Source organism: Phacochoerus africanus, chromosome 7 (assembly GCF_016906955.1).
Source record: "Phacochoerus africanus isolate WHEZ1 chromosome 7, ROS_Pafr_v1, whole genome shotgun sequence".
In the NCBI taxonomy this organism is placed as follows: Eukaryota; Metazoa; Chordata; class Mammalia; order Artiodactyla; family Suidae; genus Phacochoerus; species Phacochoerus africanus.
The window spans coordinates 32,887,847-32,911,679 of record NC_062550.1 but is presented as its reverse complement, the minus strand read 5'-3'; the positions used below and the strand labels follow the sequence as shown (position 1 = coordinate 32,911,679).

Here is a 23,833-nt window from a genome sequence, read left to right as displayed (position 1 = left end):
TGCTGTGCAAAAGCTTTTATGTTTATTAGGTCCCATTTGTTTGTTTTTGCTTTTGTTTCTTTTGCCATAGGAGACAAATTCCAAAAAAATATGGCTGTGATTTTATGTCAGAGTGTTCTACCTATGTTTTCTTTTTCTTTTTTTCTTTCTTTCTTTTTTTTTTTGCCTTTTCTAGGGCTGTTCTCGTGGCACATGGAGGTTCCCAGGCTAGGGGTCTAATCGGAGCTGTCGCCACTGGCCTACACCGGAGCCGCAGCCATGCCAGATCTGAGCCGCATCTGCAACCTACACCACAGCTCACGGCAACGCCGGATCCTTAACCCACTGAGCAAGGGCAGGGATCGAACCTGCAACCTCATGGTTCCTAGTCAGATTCGTTAACCACTGCACCATGACGGGAACTCTCTGTTTTCTTCTAGGAGTTTTGCAGTCTTAACAGCTAGGTCTTTAATCTATTTTGAGTTTATTGTTGCATATGGATTAAGAAAATGTTCTCATTTCATTCTTTTACATGTAGCAGTCCAGTTTTCCCAGCGCCCCCACCGCTTACTGAAAAGACTTTTCTCCATTGTACTTTCTTGTTGTCTTTGTCATAGATTAATTAACCATAAGTGCATGGGTTTATTTTTGAACTATCTATTCTGTTGTATTGATCTGTGTGTCTGTTTTTGTACCAGTACCATACTATTTTGATTACTTTAGCTTTGTAGTATAGTCTAAAGCCAGCAAGCATGGTACCTCCAGCTGTTTTTCTTTCTCAAGATTGTTTTGGCTATTTGTGGTCTTTGGTGTTTCCATACAAATTTTAAAATTACTCTAGGAGTTCCCGTTATGGCGCAGTGGTTAACAAATCCGACTAGGAACCATGAGGTTGCGGGTTCAATCCCTGCCCTTGCTCAGTGGGTTAAGGATCTGGCACTGCCATGAGCTGTGGTGTAGGTTGCAGACATGGCTCGGATCCCGAGTTGCTGTGGCTCCAGCATAGGCCGGTGGCTACAGCTCCAATTCGACCCCTAGCCTGGGAACCTCCATATGCCATGGGAGCAGCCCTAGAAAAGGCAAAAAAATAAAAATTAAAAAAATAAAATTATTCTAGTTCTGTGAAAAATGCCATTAGTATTTTGATAGAGATTGCATTGAATCTGTAGATTACCTTGGGTAATGTGGTCATTTTAACAATAGTAATTCTTCCAATCCATGAACATTGTATATCTTTCCATATATTTGTGTCGTCTTCAGTTTGTTTCAATGGTGTTTTGTCATTTTCTGGGTATAGGTCTTTTATAACTCCCTAGATAGGTTTATTCTTTTTGATGCTATGGTAAACAGGAGTGTTTTCTTAATTTCTCTTTCTGTAGAGTTCATTGGTAGTGTATAGAAATGCAACAGATTTCTGCATATTAATTTTATATCCTGCAACTTTACTGAATCCATTTATAAGATCTAGTAGTTTTTTCATGGTGTCTATGCATAGTATTATAATATTTGCAGATAGTGACAGCTTAACTTCTTCTCTTTTGATTTGGATTCCTTTTCTTTTTCTTGTCTGATTTCTGTGGCTAGGCCCTCTAATACATTGTTGAATAAAAGTGGCAAGAGTGGACATCCTTGTCTTGTCCTGATCCTGGAGGAAAAACTTGCATTTTCTCACTGTTGGGTAGGATGTTAACTGTGAAGTGGTATATTTGGCCTTAATTATGTTGAAGTACATTCCTTTTATACCCACTTTGAGAGTTTTTATCATAAATGAATGTTGAATTTTGCCATATGTCTCTTTGGCATCAAAGTTCTTGAAAAAGTTAGAATTTTTATCTTTTTTTTTAAAGTTTTTTTTAAGTTTTTTTTTTTGTCTTTTTAGGGTGGCACCCACAGCATAGGGAGGTACCCAGGCTAGGGGTCCAATAGGAACTGAAGCCGGCAGCCTACATCACAGCTACAGCAATGCAGGATCTGAGTCGCATCTGTAACCTACACCACAGTTCTTGGCAACACTGGATCCTTAACCCATTGAGCAAGGCCAGGGATTGAACCCACATCCATGAATGCTAGTTGGGTTTGCTAATTGCTGAGCCCAATGGGAACTTCAGGTTTTGTTTGTTTGTTTGTTTGTTTTGCCGCAACTGCAGCATATGGAAATTCCCAGGCTAAGGGTCGAATTGGAGCAGCTGCCAGCTTGCACCACAGCCATAGAAATTCAGGATCCGAACCACATACGTGACCTACACTGCAGCTGGACTGGATCCTTGACCTACTGAGCTAGGCCAGGGATCAAACCTGCATCCTCATGGATACTGGTCAGTTCATAACTGCTGAGCCACTATGGGAACTCCTAGAATTATATTTTGAGCTAGTGGATTTTTTTGGTGTTTCCTACTACATGTATAAAGCAATGGGGATAACATTTATTCAGTGTTGAAAATGATTCTTTTTGTTTAAACTCAGTTTTATTATATTAATAGTTGTACAGCCATTGTGATAACCTAATTTTACAACATTTACATCCTAACCCCCCAGCCCATCCCTCCCCACTCAACCTTTCTCCTTTGGTAACCATAAGTTTTTTGAAGTCTGTGTCAGTTCTGTTCTTCAAATAAGTTCATTGTATCCTTTCTTTAGATTCCACATGTAAGTTATAGCATATGACGTTTGTGTCTCACTGTCTGACTAACCTCACTTAGCATGATAATTTCTGGGTCCATCCATGTTGCTGCAGATGCCGTTATTTCGTTCCTTTTTATGGCTGAGTAATACTCCATTTACCACATCTTCTTTATCCACTCCTCTGTCAGTGGACATTTAGGTTGTTTCCATGTCTTGACGATTGTATATAGTGCTGCAGTGAACATTGGGTTATGTGTATATTTTCAAGTCAAGGTTTTCTCTGGATAGATGCCCAGGAATGGGATTGCTGGATCAAATGGTAATTCTATTTTCAGTTTTTCAAGGAATCTCCATACTGTTTTCCATAGTGGACGCACCAGTTTACATTCCCACCAACAGTGTAAGAGGGTGCCCTTTTCTCCGCACTGTTTTCCAGCATTTATTGTTTGTAGACTTTTTGATGATGGCCATTCTGATTGGTGTAAAGTGGTACCACGTAGTAGTTTTGACTTGAATTTCTCTAATAATGAGTGATGTTGAACGTCTTTTCATGTGTTTCTAGGCCATCTGTATGTCTTCTTTGGTGAATTGTCTGTTCAGATCTTCTGCCCATTTTTGGATGTTGTTTTTTTGTTTTGTTTTGTTTTTGGTATTGAGCTACATGAGATGTTTATATTTTTTGTAGATTAATCCCTTGTCAGTTGCTTCATTTGCAAATATTTTCTCCCATTCCATGGGTTGTCTTTTCATTTTGTTTAGAGTTTCTTTTGCTGTGCAGAAACTTTTAGGTTTAATTAGGTCCCACTTGCTTATTTTTGTTTTTATCGTCATTACTCTAGAGGTGGATCTGAGAAGATATTGCTGTGGTTTATGTCAGAGAGTGTTCGGCCTATGTTTCCCTCTTATAGTATCCAGTCTTATATTTAGGTCTTTAATCCATTTTTAGTTTATTTTTGTGTATGGTGTTAGAGACTGTTCCAAATTTCACTCTTTTACATGTATCTTTCCAGTTTTCCCAGAAGCACTTATTGAAGGGCCTGTCTTTTCTCCATTGTATATTCTTCCCTCCTTTGTCATAGATTAGTTGACTCTTTGTGCATGGGTTTATTTCTGGGCTTTCTGTCGTGTTCCACTGTCCACTGATCTATATTTCTGTTTTTGTACCAGTACCGTACTGTTTTGATGACTGTGGATTTGTAGTGTAGTCTGAAATCACGGAGCCTGATTCCTCCAGCTCCTTTTTTCTTTCTCAGTATGGCTTTGGCTATTCTGGGTCTTTTGCACTTCCAAATTTAAAAATATGTTCTTCTGGTTCTGTGAAAAATACTGTTGGTAATTTGATAGAGATTGCATTGAATCTGTAGGTTGCCTTGGGTAGTATAGTCATTTTGACAATATTGAGTCTTCCAATCTAAGAGCCTGGTATATCTTTCCATCTGTTTATGTCATCAGTGTCTCGTAGTTTTCAGAGAACAGGTCTTTTGTCTCTTCAGGTCAGTATATTCATAGGTATTTTATTCTTTTTGATGCAGTGGTAAATGGGTTTGTTTCCCTAATTTCTCTGTCTGAACTTTCATTGTTAGTATATAGAAATGCAATCAGTTTCCATCTGTTAAATTTTATATCTTGCAACTTTACCAAATTCATTGTTGAGCTCTAACAGTTTTTCTGATGGTGTCTTTAGGATTTTCTAGGTATAGTGTCATGTCATTTGCAAACAGTGATAGTTTTATTTTTTCCTTTCTGATTTGGATTCCTTTTATTTCTTTTTCTTCTCTGACTGCCATGGCTAGGACTATAAAACTGTGTTGAATAGTAGTGTCAAGAGTGAATATCCTTGTCTTGTTCCTCATCTTATTGAGAATTCTTTCAGCTTTTTACCATTGAGAATGATGTTAGCTGTGGGTTTGGTATATATGGCTTTTATTATGTTGAGGTAGGTTCCCTCTGCCCACTTTCTGGAGGGTTTTTATCAGAAATGGGTGTTGGATTTTGTCAAAGGCTTTTTCTGCATCTATCGAGAGGATTCGTATGGTTTTTATTCTTCAGTTTGTTAATGTGGTGTGTCACACTGATTGATTTGTGGCTACTGAAAAATCCTTGCATCCCTGGGATAAATCCTTTTAATGTATTGCTGGATTCAGTTTGCTAGTATTTTGTTGAAGATTTTTGCATTTATGTTGGTCAGTGATACTGGCCTGTAATTTTCTTTTTCTATGGTATCTTTGTCTGGGTTTGGTATCAGGGAGATGGTGGCCTCATAGAATGAGTTTGGGAGTGTTCCTTCTGCAGTTTTTTGGAATGGTTTCAGAAGGATAGGTGTTAACTCCTCTAAATTTTTTATAGAATTCTCATGTGAAGCCATATGAACCTGGACTTTTGATCCTTGGAAGTTTTTTGTTTTGTTTTGTTTTTTGTCTTTTTATCTCCTCTAGGGCTGTACCCATGGCATATGGAGGTTCCCAGGCTAGGGGTCGAATCAGAGCTGTAGCCACCGGCCTAGCCCGAGCCACAGCAATGCGGGATCCAAGCCGCATCTGCAACCTACACCACAGTTCATGGCAACACCAGATCCCTAACCCACTGAGCAAGGCCAGGGATCGAACCCACAATCTCATGGTTCCTAGTCGGATTCGTTAGCCACTGAGCCATGATGAGAACGCCAGACCCTTGGAAGTTTTTTTAATCACAGCTTCAATTCCAGTACTTGTGATTGATCTTTTCATCTTTTCTGTTTTGTCTTGGTTTAGTCTTGGAAGATTGTACTTTTCTAAGAATTTGTCCATTTCTTCTAGGTTGTCCGTTTTATTGGCATATAGTTGGCTTGTAGTGGTCTCTTTTTTTTTTAAAGTTTTTTTTGGTAGTTGATTTATAATGTTCTGTCAATTTCTGCTGTACAGCAAAGTGACCCAGCCATACATACATATATATATACACACACACACACACTTTCTTTTTCTCACATAATCCTCCATCATGTTCCACCACAAGTGATTAGATACAGTTCACTGTGCTGTACAGCAGGATCTCATTGCTTACCCATTCTAAATGCTATAGTTTGCATCTGCAAATCCTAAACTCCCAGTTCATCCCACTTCTTCCTTCTTGGCACCCACACGTCTGTTCTCCGTGTCCATAAGTTTGTTTCTTTTCTGTAGATAAGTTCCTTTGTGCCATATGTTAAATTCCAGATATAACTGATAGCATGATATTCGTATTTCTTTTCTGACTACATCACTTAGTATGAGAGTCTCTAGTTCCATCCATGTTGCTGCAAATGGCCTTATTTTGTTCTTTTTTATGGCTGAGTAGTTTTCCATTTTATGTATATACCACATTTTCTTTTTTTCTTTTTTTCTTTTTTTTTTGCTATTTCTTGGGCTGCTCCCGTGGCATATGGAGGTTCCCAGGCTAGGGGTCCAATTGGAGCTGTAGCCACCGGCCTACGCCAGAGCCACAGCAACACGGGATCCAAGCCGCGTCTGCGACCTACACAACAGCTCACGGCAACGCCGGATTGTTAACCCACTGAGCAAGGGCAGGGACCGAACCCACAACCTCATGGTTCCTAGTTGGATTCATTAACCACTGCGCCACGACGGGAACTCCCTATACCACATCTTCTTAATCCATTCATTTGTTGATGACATTTAGGTTGTTTCCATGTCTTGGCTATTGTGAATAGTGCTGCAATGAATGTAGGGGTGCATGTGTCTTTTTCAGTGAAACTTTTGTCCAGATATATGCCTGGAAGTGGGATTGCTAGATCATATGGTAACTCTATATTTAGTTTTCTGAGGTACCTCCATCTGTTTTCCAAGTTGTTCACACAATTTACATTCCCACCAACAGTGTAGGAGGGCTCCCTTTTCTCCATACCCTCTCCAGCATTTGTTATTTGTGGATTTATTAATGATGGCCATTCTGACTTGTGTGAAGTGGTACCTCACAGTAATTTTGATGTGCATTTCTCTAATAATTAGTGATATTGAGCATTTGTTCGAGTGCCTGTTGGCAATCTGTATGTCTTTTTTGGAGAAATGTCTGTTCATGTCTTCTGCCCATTTTTAAATTGGGTTGTTTGGGTTTTTTTTTTTTTTTTTGCTTTTGAGTTGTTTGTATTTTTTGCAAAGTAAGCCCTCGTTGGTTGCATAGATTGAAACTATTTCCTCCCATTCTGTAGGTTGTCTTTTTGTCTTTCTTTTTTTATGGTTTCCTTTGCTGTGCAAAAGCTTGGAAGTTTGATTAGCTCCCATTGGTTTGTTTCTGTTTTTATTTTTATTGTTTTGGGAGACTGATGTAAGAAAACATATGTTCGGTTGATGTCAGAATGTTTTGCCTATGTCCTCTTCTAGGAGTTCTATGCTGTCTTGTCTTATGTCTTAAGTCTTTTAAGTTTATTTTTGTGCATGGTGTGAGGGCATGTTCTACTTTCATTAATTTACATGCAGCAATTCAGTTGTCCCAGCACCATTTGCTGAAAAGACTTTTTCCCATTTTATATTCTTACTTCCTTTGTCAAAGATTAATTGACTCTAGGTGGCTAGGTTTATTTCTGGGTTCTCTATTTGGTTCCATTGGTCTATATGTCTGTTTTTATACCTGTACCACATTGACTTAATTATTGTAGCTTTGTAATATTGTCTGGGGAGAAGTTATGCCTCCTGCTTGGGCAGTCCTGGGTTCCATATAAATCTTTGTTCTAGTTCTGTGAAAAATGTCATGGATAATTTGGTAGGGATTGCATTGAATCTGTAGACTGCTTTGGGTAGTATGGCCATTTTAACAATATCAATTCCTCCAATCCAGGATCATGGAATATCTTCCCATTTCTTTGAATCCTCTTTAATTTTCTTGATTAATGTTTTATAGTTCTCAGCATATAAATTTTTCACTTCCTTGATCAGGTTTATTCCCAGGTATTTAATTTGGGAGGGTGCCATTTTAAAAGGTATTTTTATATTCCTTTTCTAATATTTCATTGTTAGCATACAGAAATGCAACCGACTTCTGAATGTTAATCTTGTATCCTGCTACTTTATTGAATCTGTTGATTGTTTTGAGTAGTTTTTATGTGGAGTCCTAAGGGTTTTCTAGATATAGTATCAGGTCATCTACATAAAGTGACAGTTTCATCTCTTCTCTTCCAATTTGGATACCTTTTATTTCTTTTGGTTGTCTGATTGCTTTGTCTATTATTTTCAATACTATATTGAATAAAAGTGGTGAGAGTAGGCATCCTTCTCTTGTTCTAGATTTTAGCAGAAAGACTTTCTTTCCACTCTTCTCCCTTGAGTATTATATTGGCTGTGGGTTTGTCATAAATTATTTTTGTATGTTAAGATATGTTCCCCTTATACCCACTTTGGTAAGAGTTTTTATCATGAGTGGATGCTAGATTTTGTCAAATGCTTTTTTCTGCATCTATTGAGATGATCATGTGGTTTTTGACTTTTCTTTTGTTAATGTGATATATGATGTTGACTGATTTGTGTATGTAGAACCATCCTTGTGAACCTAGGATGAATCCCACTTGGTCGTGGTGTATGGTCTTTTTTATATGTTGTTGAATTCTATTGGCCAATATTTTGTTGAGAATTTCTGTGTCTATATTCATCAAAGATAGTGGCCTATGATTTTCTTTTTTGGTAGTATCTTTGTCTGGTTTTGGTATTAGGGTGATGGTGGCTTCATAGAATGTCTTCGAGATTATTCCTTCTTCAACCTTTTGGAAAACTTTAAGAAGGACATGTATATAATTTCTTTCTTTCTTTGGTGGAATTCACCTGTGAAGTCATCTTGTCCTGGATTTTGTTAGTAGGGAGTGTTAATATTACATATTCAGTTTCGTTTCTAGTGATCGGTCTGTTCAGTTGATCTATTTCTTCTTGATTCAGTTTTGGCAGGCTGTATGTCCTTAGAAAGTTGTCCATTCTAGGTTGTCAAATGTGTTGGCATATAATTGTTCATAGTATTCTCTTATGGTTTTTTGTATTTCTGCAGTATCTGTTGAGATTTCTCCTTTTTCATTTCTTATTTCATTTGAGTTCTTTTTCTCCTCTTCTTGGTGAGTCTGGCCAGAGGTTTGTCAATTTTGTTTACCCTCTCAAAGAGCAAGTTCTTGATTTTATTGGGTTTTTTTAATATTGTTTTTTAATCTCTATTTTAGTGATTTTCTCTCCAATCTTTATGATTTCCTTCCTTCTGCTGACTTTAGGTTTGTTTGTTCTTTTTTTTTTTTTTTTCTAATTCTTTTAGGTGGTGGGTTAAGTTGTTGATTTGAGATTTTTCTTCTTTTTTTGAGGAAGGCCTGTATTGCTATAAACTTCCCTCTAAAAACTGCTTTTGCAACATCCCATAGATTTTGAATGGTTTGTTTTCATTATCATTTGTCTCGATTTTTAAATTTCGCTTTTCATTTCCTGGTTGACCCATTGGTTTTTTACTAGCAAGTGGTTTAGTCTCCATGTAGTCAGTTTTTTTCTCATTTCGTTTCCTGTGGTTGATTTCTAGTTTCATGCCACTGTGGTCAGAGAAGATACTTGAAATATACCCTTAAGTTTGTTGAGGTTAGTTTTGTATCCCAATATGTGGTCAGTTCTTGAGAATGTTCCATGTTCACTTGAAAAGAATATATACTCTGACTTTTTTGGATGTAATGTCCTGAAAGTATCAATTAAGTCTAAATTTTCTATTGTGTCATTTAGGATCTCTGTTGCCTTACTGATTTTCTGTCAAGAGGATCTGTCCATTGATGTGAGTGGGGTGCTAAAAGTCTCTTACTATTACTGTATTCCCATCTATTTGTCCTTTTACATCTCTTAGTATTTGTATGTATTTGAGTGCTCCTATGTTAGGGGCATATATATCAATGAGTGTAATAACCTCCTCTTGAATGGATTCTCTTTTCTTTAAATAGTGTTCTTCTTTGTTTTTCTTTATGGCCTTCTTTTTAAAGTCTATTTTTTCTGATATGAGTATTGCAGCTCCTGCTTTCCTGTCTTTTCCCTTCACAGGAAATGTCTTTTTCCATCCCCTCACTTTCAATTCATATGTGTCCTTTGCCCTAAGTTGAGTCTCTTGTAGACAGCATATTGTAGACTCTAGTTTTTTTTTTATCCATTTCCACTCTATGTCTTTTGATTGGAGTATTCAGTCCATTAACATTTAAGGTAATTCTTGATAAATATGTATTTATTGCCATTTTAAAACTTGTTTTCCAGTTGATTCTATGTTTCTTCTTTGTTCCTTTCTCTTTTTTTTGGTTGGATCATTTCCTTTTGTTTTATCCTTGTGTCCTCTTCTTTTTAGTTTTTGTGAATGTATTGTTCAGTTTTGATTGGTTGCCCTATTTTTCAAGTATGTTAACCCCTTTGTATATCTGCTTGTTTTAGCCTAATAGTCATATAGGCTCAAACACATTCTAAAAAAAAAAAAAAAATCTAGATTTTCTTACTTTCCTTCCCTACATTTTATGATTTTGATGTCTTTTTTAACATCTTCATGTTTATCCCTTTTCTGTTTCTTATGTTTATCATCACTTTTATAATAGGGTTGTTTTGGGGTTTTTTTTTCCTTTTAGATCTGTATACTGGCTTACTTAAGTGATTACTTTTCATTGTGATTTCCTCCATCCTATTTCTTCTTCTTCTTTTTTACTTAGAGGAGCCCTTTCAGTATTTCTTTTAGAATGGGTTTAGTGTTGCTCTATTCTTTTAGTTTTTATTTGTTGGAAAAATTCTTTAATTCTATTTTAAATGATATTCTTGCCAAGTAGACTATATACTAGGCTGAAAATTTTTCCTTTTTAGAACTTTGAATATATCTTGCCACTCTCTTCTAGCTTATAGTGTTCTGCAGAAAGAAACCAGCTGATAGCCTTATGGAGGTTCCCTATAATTAATTTTTTGTTTTTCTCTTGCTGTTTTTAGAATTCTCTCTTATCTTTAACTTTAGCCATTTTTTATTATTACAATATATCTTGGTTTGGGCCTGTTTGGGTTCAGCCTTGTTTGGTTCACCTGTACATTGATAACTGTTTCCTTTAGATTTCGAAAGTTTCAGCCAAAATTTCTTCAAAATATATTTCCTATCCCCTTTTCTTTTTCTTTTCCTTCTGGAATCCCTATTATGCATATATTGGCCCAGTTTATATCATCCCATAGATCTCTTTTATCTCTTTCATGTTTTTTCATTTGGTTTTCTCTCTGCTGTCCTGATTGGGTGATTTCCACTATTCTCTCTTCCAAGTCACTAATTCATTATTCTGCGTTATTCATTCTGCGCTTCAGGGGCTTTAACTCAGCTTGTGTCTCTGCAAATGAATTTTCCAATTTTTCTTGGCTTCTTATATTTTCTAGTTCCTTTCTAAAGTAATCTGGGAGTACCCATGATGACACATTGATAATGAACCTGACTAGTATCTATGAGAATGTGGGTTCGATATCTGGCCTTGCTCAGTGAGTTAAGGATTTGGCATTTCCATGAGCTGTGGTGTAGGTCACAGATGCTGCTCAGATCCCACATTGCTCTGGCTGTTGCTTGGGCTGGCAGCTGCAGCTCTGATTCAACCCTAGCCTGGGAACCACCATATGCTGTGGGTGTGGCCTCCCCCAAAAAAAGATGCGTTACCATTCATATTCACTCTTAATTCCTTTAGTATTTGCATTATCTCATTTTCGAATTTGGTGTCTATTAGACTGTAGAAGTCTGTTTTATTGTTTGCTCCTTCAGCGGAATTCTCCAGTTCTTTTAACTGGGAATGGTTCCTGAGCTGCTTCATTTTGCCTCTGTTCTCCTTATTCTGTGAGTTTAGGGAAAACAAGTACTGTAGTCTTGGAGTGCTATTTATATGTGCCCCTGGGTATTTTATGAGGGGTTACTATGTATTTTTGGCATGAGGGTTTGGATGCCTGCTGTCTTCTTTCCTCAGTGTGTTCAGGCTGTTATCCCTTTGATGGGGTGCTGCACGTGCTTCCAGGGAGATGGAGGCAGTGGGCAGGGCTAGTAGCTAGTGCCTGGTTGCTAGGCCTTTTACAGCAGCAAGGACCTATGGAAAGGTGGTGCAGATTGCTCTTGTTGCAGGGCTCTGGAAAGTGACATTGACCCTCAGGCACATTTATGCAGTGCCCAGAGCATTTGGCAGTGGCAGTGGCAGGGTGTGTGCCTTCCCAGGGGAGTGAGATCAACAACGGGTGGTGCTTGGTTGCAGGACCCTCCTCTGTGCTAACCCCTGAAGGGACTGCAACCTCAGATGGTGCCTCTTCACGGACCCCTAGTGGTGGCAGACCACACCCATTTCTGGCTAGTTTGCCCTGCCACCTGAAAGCCATGTGAGAGGTGTCTCATTGCATTTATCCTGCGCAGGAGGTGCCACCACCCATGGCCTGTACAAGAGGGGCTTCGCCACCCATAGCCCTGCCCTCCAAGAGTCTATGAGTGCACAGAGAAAGATAATCCTATGGTGGTCTCCCCCTCCTCCTTTTGCCCTCCCCAACAATGGCACCCTTTCCTGTGACCCCAGACCTCTTCCCAGGTTCCCTTGGCTGTGGTGCTCCACTCCCCAGCCCTTGGCGTACTACTTTCTAGCCCCCCAGGCTCTCTCTACACATACAACCTTAGTCCCCTCCCTGGAACTGACCTCTGGAGACTGACTCTTAGCGCCCAGACCCCTCTGAGCACCTCAGGCTGTGGTGTGTTGGGAGGCGGTACCAATGATCTGTGTAGCTCTCTCTCTGCTTTGCTCACCTGTGTCCAGCTCCTGTGCTTTTCTCTGAGGCTTTCAGGTCACTCCTTCTTGGCTGATCTCCCCATCAGTTAGGTGGCTTCCCAGGGTGTGGGTTCCTTTCTTCTTTCACCTCTCCCTCTCAGGAGTGCTAGTCCTGTCCTGATTACTTTCTCTCTCTTTTTATTCTTTTTTGTTCTACCCCATTATGTGGAGGGTTTCTTGACCTTTGGGGAGGTTTAAGGTCTTGTTCAGTAAACTTGTTCAGTAAACGTTCTGTACAAATCATTCCACATGTAGATTTTTTTTTTTTTTTGATGTGTTTCTGGCAGAAGGTGAGTACCACATCTTACTCTTCTGCCATCTTGATCCTGTAGTAGTCTCTTATGATTCTTTGTATTTATGTGATAATCCATTGTAACTTCTCCTTTTTCATTTCTAATTTTATTGATTTGGGTCCTCTTTTTTTCCTCGATGAGTCTGGCTGAGTGTTTATCAATTTTTTTTTTTATCTTTTCAAAGAACCAGCTTTAAGTTTCATTGATCATTTCTGTGGTTTTCATTTCTATTTCATTTATTTCTGCTCTGATCTTTATGACTTCTTTTCCTTCTGCTAACTTTGAGTTTTGTCTGTTCTGCTTTCTCTAGCTGCTTTAGGTGTAAATTTAGGTTGTTTGTGATTTTTCTTGTTTCCCTAGGGAGGCTTGTATTGTTATAAACTTGCCTCTTAGAACTGTTTTTGCTGCATCCCATAGGTTTTGGATTGTTGTGTCTTCATCATTAGCTTCTAGGTATTTTTTAATTTCCTCTTTGATTTCTTCAGTGATCCATTGGTTGTTTAGTAGTATATTGTTTGGTATCCATGTGCTTGTGTTTTTTGTATTTTTTTTTCTTGTTGATTTCCAGTCTTACAGCGTTGTGATTGGAAAAGATGCTTGATAGGATTTTAGCTTTCTTAAATTTACTGAGGCTTGATTTGTTGCCCAGAATGTGAACTCTCCTAGAGAATGTTCGATGTGCACTTGAGAAGAATGTGTATTCTGCTGGTTTTGGATAAAATGTTCTATAAGTATTAAGTCTGTCTGGTCTGATGCATCATTTAAGGCCTGCATTTTCTTGTTGATTTTCTGTCTGAATGATATTTCCATTGCTGTAAGTAGGGTGTTAAAGTTCCCTGCTATTATTGTATTATTGTCAATTTCTCCTTTTAAGGTTGTTAGCATTTGCCTTTTACATTGAGGTGATCCTGTATTGGGTGCATATATGTTTACAATTGTTATATCTTCTTGGATTGATCTGTTGATCATTTGTAATGTCTTTGTCTCTTACAATATTCTTTAAGGTCAGTTTTGTCTTATATGAGTATTGCTGCTCCAGCTTTCTTTTGATTTCCATTTGCATGGAATATTTTCTTCCATCCTCTCACTTTCAATTTGTGTGTGTCCCTGAAACTGAAGTGGGTCTCTTGAAGACAGCCATAGTATATATGGGTCTTGTTTTTGTATCCAGTCAGCCAGTCTCTGTCTTTTGGTTTGGGCATGTAGTCCATTTACACTTAAGGTAATTATTGCTATGTATGTTCTTATTGGCATTTTATTAATTGTTTTGAATTTGGTTTGTTTTTTGGTTGTTGTTTTTTTTTTTTTTTTGATATGTACAAGATTGTTTTAAGTTGTTGGTCTCTAAATTGCAAGTGCATCTCCAGTATCCTGCATTTGTACCCTCCTCTTCTCATGGTTTCTGGTTTTGGTTACATATATGTGTGGATGATTTCCTACCTTTATTGTATATATGCCTTTACTGGTGAGCCTTGTCATTTGTAATATTTTTGTTTCTAGGTGTGGCCTTTTCTTTTCCACCTAGAGAAGTTCCTTTAGTATTTGTTGTAAAGCTGTTTTAGCAGTGCTGAATTCTCTTAGCTTTTGCTTGTCTGTAAAGCTTTTGATTTCTCCTTCAAATCTGAACGAGAGCCTTGCTGGGTAGAGTAATCTTGGTTGGGGGTTTTTCCTTTCATCACTGTATTATGCCACTCCCTCTGGCCTTCAGAGTTTCGGCTGAAAAATCAACTGATAACCTTATTGGGGTTCCCTTGTATGTTATTTGTTTCTTTTCCCTAGCCTCTTTGAATATGAGCTTTTTCAAATTGTCCTTTCTTGCTGTCTTGAATCTGAGTAAAGTGTTTGCAATTATTAGGAGTAGTACTTGTATCTAAATGGCCTTCTTTTTATCCTCACTGTAGGATTTGAAATGAGTTGTTCTCTATACTTGTCAGGATCTTAAATCTTGAACAGGAGTTCCCGTCGTGGCTCAGTGGTTAATGAATCTGACTAGGAACCATGCGGTTGCGAGTTCGATCCCTGGCCTTGCTCAGTGGGTTAAGGATCCAGCGTTGCCGTGAGTTGTGGTGTAGGTCGCAGACGCAGCTTGGATCCCACGTTGCTGTGGCTCTGGTGTAGGCTGGCGGCTACAGCTCCGATTAGACCCCTAGCCTGGGAACCTCCATATGCTGCAGGAGCAGCCCTAGAAAAGGCAGAAAGACCAAAAAAAAAAAAAAAAAGAACAAAAGATAAAAAGCAAGAATATAAACAAAGTAATTTCTGACTAGTCTTTTGCTTGACAAGAATTTTTTGTGTATCTGTTTCACTTGGTTCAAGTCTTTACCTGAGGTGGTGGATGGTCTAGGGCAGAGGGCTGTAAGCTTAGAGTCAAAAAATGTGCATCCGAGCTTCACCATGGAATATCTGATATTTGAGTCAGTCTCAGCCTTAGGGCTTTGTCTGGCTTTCAGAACCCGAGTGTTGTCTTATTTTTGTTTTGAAGGGTAGAAGACTCCTTTCATATCATTTTCCACATCCTGCTGCTAAAGATGAATTAATGGAGGTTGGTCTGCTCCATCTGTTTGTAAAGGGACTGGTAACAATTAGAAAAGGGCCCCCAAGTTTCATTGCATTGAAATCAACGTTGCTAGAATGATACCATGAGCTGTGAACTTTCCCTTCCTGTGAGCTCTATGACTTCCTGAACTTTCGTACAGGACATAATTGAGTGTCGCCAAACTTGTTTGGTTCATCTCCAGGATCAGCGGAACTCTCTTAACTATTTCTTAGTGTTAGATCATTTGGGAATGAAAGGTTGAGGGTAGATACAAAAACCACGAATTTTGTTCTGAGTGTTTTGGTTTATTGGAATAAATCATTGAACAGATACTTATTTACTTTACAGACACCTCTAAAGAAAACCAAGGCTCTCATCGGAGAGATGGGGATGACTTTCTCCAGTGCTGTAAGTTTTAAAGCCAATTTAATATTGTGCTTAAATTCTAAGAAGAAGCACTCTCTGTTGGATAGTCTAGTGTAATTTACGTGCTTTTTTCCCTAGTTAAATGCCTGATCCAAAGGAAGAACTCTAATATGGTATAAATTTGTTTATTTTATATATTATGTGTATATAAAATATATACGTCTTATTACTACTTAAAGATTAATTGCAGGTATTTTGTAAGCCAGTCTGATCTACAACTTGAAACAAGAATTTGTTTTTTTTTGTCTTTTTAGGGCCACACCTGCAGCATATGGAGGTTCCCAGGCTAGGGGGTCCAGTTGGAGCTACAGCTGCTGGCCTGCGCCACAGCCACAGCAGTGCCAGATCTGAGCCACATCCTCGACCTACACCATAGCTCACAGCAACACTGGCTCCTTAAACCACTGAACGAGGCCAGGGATCAAACCCACAATGTCATGGTTCCTAGTCAGATTTGTTTCTGCTGCGCAGCAATGGGAACTCCGAAATGAGAGAATTTTATTGAAAACGTAACTATTTGGGGTTTAAAAATATATTGTATCAGAGTCAGATAACATTCATACTATATAAACTCTTTCTTCGTAAAAGCATGTAGGCTATTTTTCAAAGCCCAATTAACCCTGATAGCCAAACCTAACAAAGATAACAGCAACAAAAAACCCACAACAGCTATTGTGTGGGTATATATATGTGTATACAAATGTATGTGTATATTATACATATAAACATAAATGTAGAGACGCCAAGTAAAATACTAACAGTCAAATTCAAGAACTGTGCTCATAATCAAGTACGTGGTAGCCTAGCTTAATGTCAGGAAGTCCATCGAACAGCAGCTTAGTGATGGGGTCAAGAGCACAGACTCTGGAACCAGATCACCTTGTTTTGAATGTTCTCTCTGGCTCTTTTCTAGCTGTGTGACCTTGGGCAGCTTATTAATTTTTGGCCTTTGGTTCTCCCATTTGTAAATAGGGATACTAAGACCTATCTCCGAGGTTAAGTGGATTGTTTCTTGTAAAGCATGCGTGAGCTATAGTAAGTACCACTACAGAATGATGGTTATTATATTGTCCACCAACATGAGATCATTAGTTAAAAGGAGGGTAATTAGATGTCCATCTCAGTAGATGCTTGAAAGTCTTCTGAAATGTTCACATCCTTTCCTTTTAACTTATTAAACTGTTAAAAGAATACGTCCTTATTATTATGAACATTGCAAACAAGCAACACAACTTAGAGTTAAGGTGAAAGTCCAAAGCACTGCTCTTAGAGGAGAGACAGGGCCTAACCCCACTCACTCAGTGTTCTTCTGAACTGTCTCGTCATTGGCCTGAGTCTTGTGGAATTAAAAGATAAAACACGTGGGAAAAGACAAAGTTATTATTTCCACTTGTCGGGATTTTCTATCTAGAAAACGGAATTTTTGAGAAACTTTAAATTAATAGAATTTAGTAAGGTAGAAGTGAAAAAAATAGAAATAGCTTTCTTCCATATAACAAGTTAGAGAAATACGGGGAGAAGAAAATATCCCACTCATATATGGGCAGGAAAATATAGACTCTAGGAATAGCTGGTGGTGGCAGGGAATGGTAAAGACCTTAAAATGCAGTTACAGAATTTTGTGAGTGATAAAATATGTCATCTGTAGAAAGCTAATGTCGTATTTTCTGTAGGAAGATACAAGATTATAAAGTTCTTATTTTATTTTATTTATCTTCTTTTTAGGGCTGCACCTGCATCACATGGAGTTTCCCAGGCTAGAGGTCTAATCTGAGCTACAGCTGCTGGCCTACACCACAGCTTGCGGCAACTCCGGATCCTTAACCTACTGATCAAGGCCAGGGATCGAACCCACAACCTTATGGTTCCTAGTCAGATTCATTTCCGCTGAGCCATGATGGGAACTCTATTTACTTACTTTATTTATTTATTTTGTCTTTTTGTATTTTATAGGGCTGCATCCGAGGCATATGGAGGTTCTCAGGCTAACCTACAGCGTCCAATTGGAGCTGTAGCCATCAGCCTATACCACAGCCACAGCAACACCAGATCCGAGCTGCATCTGCAACCTACACCACAGCTCACGGCAATGCCAGATCCTTAACCCACTGAGCAAAGCCAGGGATCGAACCCACAACCTCATGGTTCCTAGTCGGATTTGTTAACCACTGAGCCACAATGGGAACGCCTCTATTTGATTATTTTAATCAGAATCCCACCAAGATTTTTTTTAGGCTGAATTAAGTGGTTTCAGAATTATCTGGAATAATTAGGTTAGAGTAATCAGGTAAAATGTTTAAAGGAAGAAATTCCTCTTACTGGCTACCAAAATGTAATATAAAGATCCAGTGAACAGTATGGCATAGGCCAAAAAGTAGGTAAGAAACTTCTAAAAAGGAAAAGAATTAAAAGAGTTGCCAATTTGAAAATTACAGAATTCACAAACATCTAACAAAATTTAAAAGCACAAGTAAAAAATGGGAAGTTTTTGTAAAATGATTGAATCCTTCCTTAACTCAAATTTTATGTAAGAAGGAAGAATGTGCAAAGCACGTGAACAAAAACCATTCACATGCATGCGATTGGTCAGCATGCATGTGAAGAATGTTCATCCTCACCAGTGTTTAAAAATGCCAAATCCGATGTGAAAGGCCAAATAAATGCTAAGTATTTCAAAGGGATATCATGGAATTCTGGAAAGGTTGTGCTCAAAAGAGCATTCCTTCCCTGCTGCTGCAAGTATAAGCTACGATTACATTCTGTAAATAGGTGATGTGTATTAAGACTTAGCCAGATAGGATTGGGTGGAAGAGGGTAATTAGAAACATAATTAGAGTAGACTTAAAAAAAAAAAATCTGTATCCATTGTAGAAAGTGATCCAGAAAATGCATGAAGCTACAGATCGTCTTGAAAATGAACCTCTACTTCTCAGCTGCTTTCGATGCAAGTAGTAGTATTTATCTTGGGTCAAGACCAGGCTCCCACCATGCTGTGTTCCTTGCATGTGAATATTTCTCTGGCAGTTGAGACTGGAACAACTATTAGGTTATGCTGGAGAGAGATACCAGCTGAAAAAGAAACCTATTCTCTTGGTTTGTTCCATCTTCTTTACTGTCTCCACTAGGAGACTTAAAGCACCTCTCAAGTGTGTCATGTGTAAGGAAAAATTTCTATTCCACGGCAAACCAGACGTTTGAAGTTAGAGTGTTAAGCAGTTTGCTTCATTCTCTGGAGAAATGATGAGAAATCCATCTCTCTTGTGTAACTTTGTCGTTTTGCTTCTTTTCCCTTTGTAGTATGTGCCAAGTGCTCTTTGTTGCCCAAGCCGAGCCAGTATCCTGACAGGGAAGTACCCACATAATCATCACGTTGTTAACAACACTTTGGAGGGAAACTGCAGCAGTAAGTCTTGGCAGAAGATCGAAGAACCAAATACTTTCCCAGCGATTCTCAGATCAGTGTGTGGTTATCAAACCTTTTTTGCAGGGAAATACTTAAATGAGGTATGTTGAATGGTCTTATGATTCCCCTTTTTAATAACAGCTTCTTAAATGTGAATTAATATAATTAATTAATGTTAATTGGTTTTTTAGTTAGTATCCATCCAAGTCACATTAAAGAGTTTTGGGGGTATATGTTTTCTCCTAATCAGCCTGTTAAACAGGAACTTAAGTGAACGTATTTCCATGATTTGGGCACTGTACTTATTCTTTAAAGAGTCTCAAGAGCATTCATGTAAACATTGTCTTAGGACTGCTGATGTCTGATGGATCTTTCCCCTTTTCCTTAAGAGTTCTGGTTGTCATGTGGCTTAGTATCTTTGTTTCCATTTCCCCTTTATCGGGACCAGAGTGAAGAATTTTTTCCTCTTAGCATCTTTCCTGAATTATAACAACTTAATGCTTAACCCATTTTTCTAACCTGAAAAATGGGAACAGATTGTGGAGAGATCAGTGATCAAGAGAAAGCCCCCAGAGCCTGGGATATTCGAGACATTGAAGCATGTAGTTGAGTGGTTAGTGTGTTGGCCTCACTGTGACCTGCCACGACCAGATCTCAGGGCCTCAAGTCCACCACATTGGGCTTAGCATTTAGTCAGAGTTCAGGCCTTAAGGAAATAGTGTATCTGCAAGTGTTCAGGGTTTTCTCTTAGAGTAAAACTGGGGATTCAGGACAAAGAGATGATGTAAGTTTTCTTATATACTTTATCCATGGTCGCTAATGATCTTCATATCTGATGTGAATTTTCTGTTTATTCTACCCCTCCATGCAACAGTTGGGGGAATTTGCAGCCTTGAGGGTTTGATGGAAAATGAGTCAGTTTGGGAGTTCCCGTCGTGGCGCAGTGGTTAACGAATCCGACTAGGAACCATGAGGTTGCGGGTTCGGTCCCTGCCCTTGCTCAGTGGGTTAACGATCCGGCGTTGCCGTGAGCTGTGGTGTAGGTTGCAGACGCGGCTCGGATCCCGCGTTGCTGTGGCTCTGGCGTAGGCCGGTGGCCACAGCTCCAATTAGACCCCTAGCCTGGGAACCTCCATATGCCATGGGAGCGGCCCAAAGAAATAGCAAAAAGACAAAAAAAAAAAAAAAAGGACACTAAAGAGACATGACAACTGAATGCAATAAAGAGTATTATAAAAAAAAAAAAAGAAAATGAGTCAGTTTGAAAAGAGTCATGAGTGATAAATGGTTATCACTCATCACTCAAGGTTATGGGAGATATCTAACATATGTACAAAATTAGAAATTCTTCATAATACAAGGATTTAGTTCTCGGGGGTACTGCCTTCTATTTTTTTTTTCCTGGCACCTGCAGTATGCTGAAGTTCCTAGGCCAGGGATCGAACCCATGCCACAGCTGTAACCAGAGCCTCAGTAGGGCCTTTGCCAGATCCTTAACCCACTAAGCTACAAGGGAACTCCTCGGGGTACTGCCTTCAATGGGCAGTGTTAAGCCGTGTCTAGATAAAATGGGAAGATTGTGTTGTGTCTTCACTTATTCATCGCATCAAGTAAATTGAGTCCAAAAGTTGACTTGATCAGCAGGACAGCAGAAGTGATAGGTTGGTAGTTTGTATGTAGTCTGATTATTTGGGTTGTTAGCCACAAGGTCGGCTGACTGTTTAGACAGAGCACCACCAGTGAGTCCTGGCCTAAGCCATGTGGTCTTTCCCTGTAAAGGGCCAGAAGGAAACATTTTAGGCTTTGTAAGCCATATGTCTCTGTTGTGACTGTTCATTTCTGCCATTGTAACAGGAAAGCAGCCAGAGACTTGGGTAAACCAGTGAGTGTGACTGTGTTCCATCCAGTAAAATGTCATCATCACTGAAGTTTCAATTTCATGTAACTTGTCGCAAAACTTGTCGCAAGAAAATTCTTAGCTTGCTGGCCTCACAAAATAGTGGGCAGGCTAGATTTGGCCTGCCAGTCGTAGTTTGCCAACTCCTGCTTTAAGAGTTCCCGGGACTGTAGTCTTCTCTACTTTTCGACTGACTTACATGTTTGTGGGGAAGTTGAGCACCTACCATGTTTCAGGCACTGTTCTGAAAAGCTTCTAGAAGTTTCCTGTTGCCTTCCAGTTGGTCATGTCTAAGAACTTCTGATGTGCTGCTTGTCCTTCTTTCCAGTATGGAGCCCCAGATGCAGGTGGACTAGCACACGTTCCTCTGGGCTGGAGTTACTGGTATGCCTTGGTGAGTAATTACTGAAGTCAGTAACAGTTCTCACAGCCCCACAGATGCTGTTTACCTTCCGATACAGCTGAGATTGGCATAACTTGGTTTGCTTTTATGATTAGCCGTAGTATCTTCTTAAAGTCTGTTGATCTGTTGTTGTTTTTTTTTTTTTTTTGTCTTTTCTAGGGCCACGCCCTCGGCATATGGAGGTTCCCAGGCTAGGGGTCGAATCGGAGCTATAGCTGCCAGCCTACGCCAGTCACAGCAACACCAGATCCGAACCGCATCTGCGACGGCTCACGACAATGCCAGATCCTTAATCCACTGAGCAAGGCCGGGGATTGCGCCCTCAACCTCATGGCTCCTAGTCAGATTCGTTAACCACTGAGCCATGGCAGGAACTCCTAAAGTCTGTTTATTTGTTGAATCACTGCATTGTTAGACATTTGCCTGCATTCCATAAGGTTTAGCAACATATTTTACTGTTTCATCTGATCTGTTACCGGCTTTTTTTTTTTTTTTTTTGCCATTCCCACAGCATGTAGAAGTTTCTGGGCCAGGAAGTGAACCCATGCCACAGCAGTCATGTGAGTTACTATAGTGACAACACCAGATCCTTGCTGAGCCACACAGGAACTCCTATTTCTGGCCTTTTAAACTAGGCCATATTATTGAAACTGTGCTAGTAGCTAATAAAACCCTAGTCAAAAAGTCCAATTCAGAGTTCGCATTGTGGCTTAGCAGTAATGAACCGGACACAGGTTCAATCCCTGACCTCACTCAGTGGGTTAAGGACCTGGCATTGCCGTAAGCTGCAGTGTAGGTCACAAATGCGGCTCAGATCTGGTGTTGCTGTGGCTATGGTATAGGTCTGGCAGCTACAGGTCCAGTTTGACCCCTAGCCTGGGAACTTTCTTATGTTGTGGGTGTGACCCTTAAAAAAAAAAAAAAAGTCCAATCCAATATTGAGTTGAGCAATGACCTTTTTTTTTAAAATGTCTTAATCACTATTTAAACAGAGTATGGTTTAGCTCAGCATGGTTTCCAGCTTTCATTTTGTGTGCTGACCTCATAACAAGTTTTTCTTTCCTCTCTTCAATAGGAAAAGAATTCTAAATACTATAACTATACCCTCTCCATCAATGGGAAGGCACGGAAGCATGGTGAAAACTACAGTGTGGACTACCTGACAGATGTTTTGGTGAGTTATTGAAGATCTGACCTTGCAGGCCTCGCTCACGTTTAATTAATGACTCTGCCTAGAAAACCGTTTGTTTGTATTTCGTCACATTGCGTAATGTTATTGAATAGTCACTTGGTCTGACCGCCAAAATACTTCCAACTGCTTAAAAACTCCTGAGTGTGTTTTTCTTTGTAATTAAGCCAAGCTCAGATCTAATGGTCTTGAAATTCCAGCAGCAAATCCCTTTTCCAAAGGCTAATCTCTAAGACTGTAGAGATGATTGCTTTGAAGAGGTTTCACTTTGAAGGGGTTTCTGTTCCTGACCAAAGTCGTACGCACAGGTCACAAAATGGCAACTTCATCTTGAGTGGGGGGAGATAAAGGGGTTCTTCAGGAATCGTGTATTTATATATAAAAAAATACTGCCATTGGGTGAATTGGGGACTTCCTTGGCATATGGAAGTTCCCAGGCTAGGAGTCAAATCAGAGCTGTAGTCGCTGGCCTATGCCACACTCAGCAACACCAGATCCTAGCCATGTCTGAGACCTACACGACAGCTCACAGCAGTGCTGGATCCTTAACCCACTGAGCGAGGCCAGGGATCAAACCTCCGTCCTCATGGATACCATTCAGATTCATTACTGCTGAGCCATGATGGAAACTCCCCCTGAGATGTTTCTAATGACAGCCCTCCATAGAGTGTTCATTCACAAGCCACTGTAGCAGGTGTTCAGCAGTAAAGGAAGCAAAGTCCCTGATTCTGTGGCAGGTAACTTTCAGGGTAAATTTTACTGACACATGTGTGTATACACACACATCATGTGTTGTCTTGTTAGATAGTGATCAGTTAAGAGAAACGAGGCAAGGCTGGGGATGGGAGTTCCTTAAATGACATTCAAGCAGAATCCTGAAGGAGATGAGAGAGAGCTGTATAGATCAGGGGAAAGAGGTCCACAAGCCAAGGGAGCCGAGAGCATGAGGGTGTTGAGGCAGGAGTGTGCCTGGCATGTTGGAGAAAGTGCAAGGTTTCTGACAGGGCTGGAGTTAAAGTACGTGGGAAGGATGGTGATAGGAAATTGATACTGTCTTTAAGTTTAGTGCTGGGAATGATTGAAGATATAAATCAGCCAGCACACTTAGAAACATAGCATGTATGTGGGAAGCTTTCGTTGTCATAAAGTATCTCCAGAGAAGCAAATGAAAAAGGTTAATAAGTCCATGTACATTAAAAGCCTGGTGTGATGTATTTGGATTTCATATTATTCATTTATTTATTTGTTTGTTTTTGCTTTTTAGGGCCACACGTGCAGCATATGGAAGTTCACAGGCTAGGGGTCGAATCGGAGCT

At 39.4% G+C, this 23,833-nt stretch overlaps 1 protein-coding gene across 1 annotated transcript in view; it reads left to right on the top strand.

Annotated features, from left to right (window-relative positions):
* The window catches only part of GNS (glucosamine (N-acetyl)-6-sulfatase), a 60,816-nt gene that overhangs the window by 8,401 nt on the left and 28,582 nt on the right, over positions 1–23,833 (top strand). The window contains exons 2-5 of the mRNA XM_047787126.1: positions 15,548–15,607; positions 18,923–19,129; positions 21,254–21,319; positions 22,404–22,502. Coding sequence (XP_047643082.1) covers positions 15,548–15,607; positions 18,923–19,129; positions 21,254–21,319; positions 22,404–22,502 — 432 coding nt within the window. The remainder of the gene's footprint in view (positions 1–15,547; positions 15,608–18,922; positions 19,130–21,253; positions 21,320–22,403; positions 22,503–23,833) is intronic.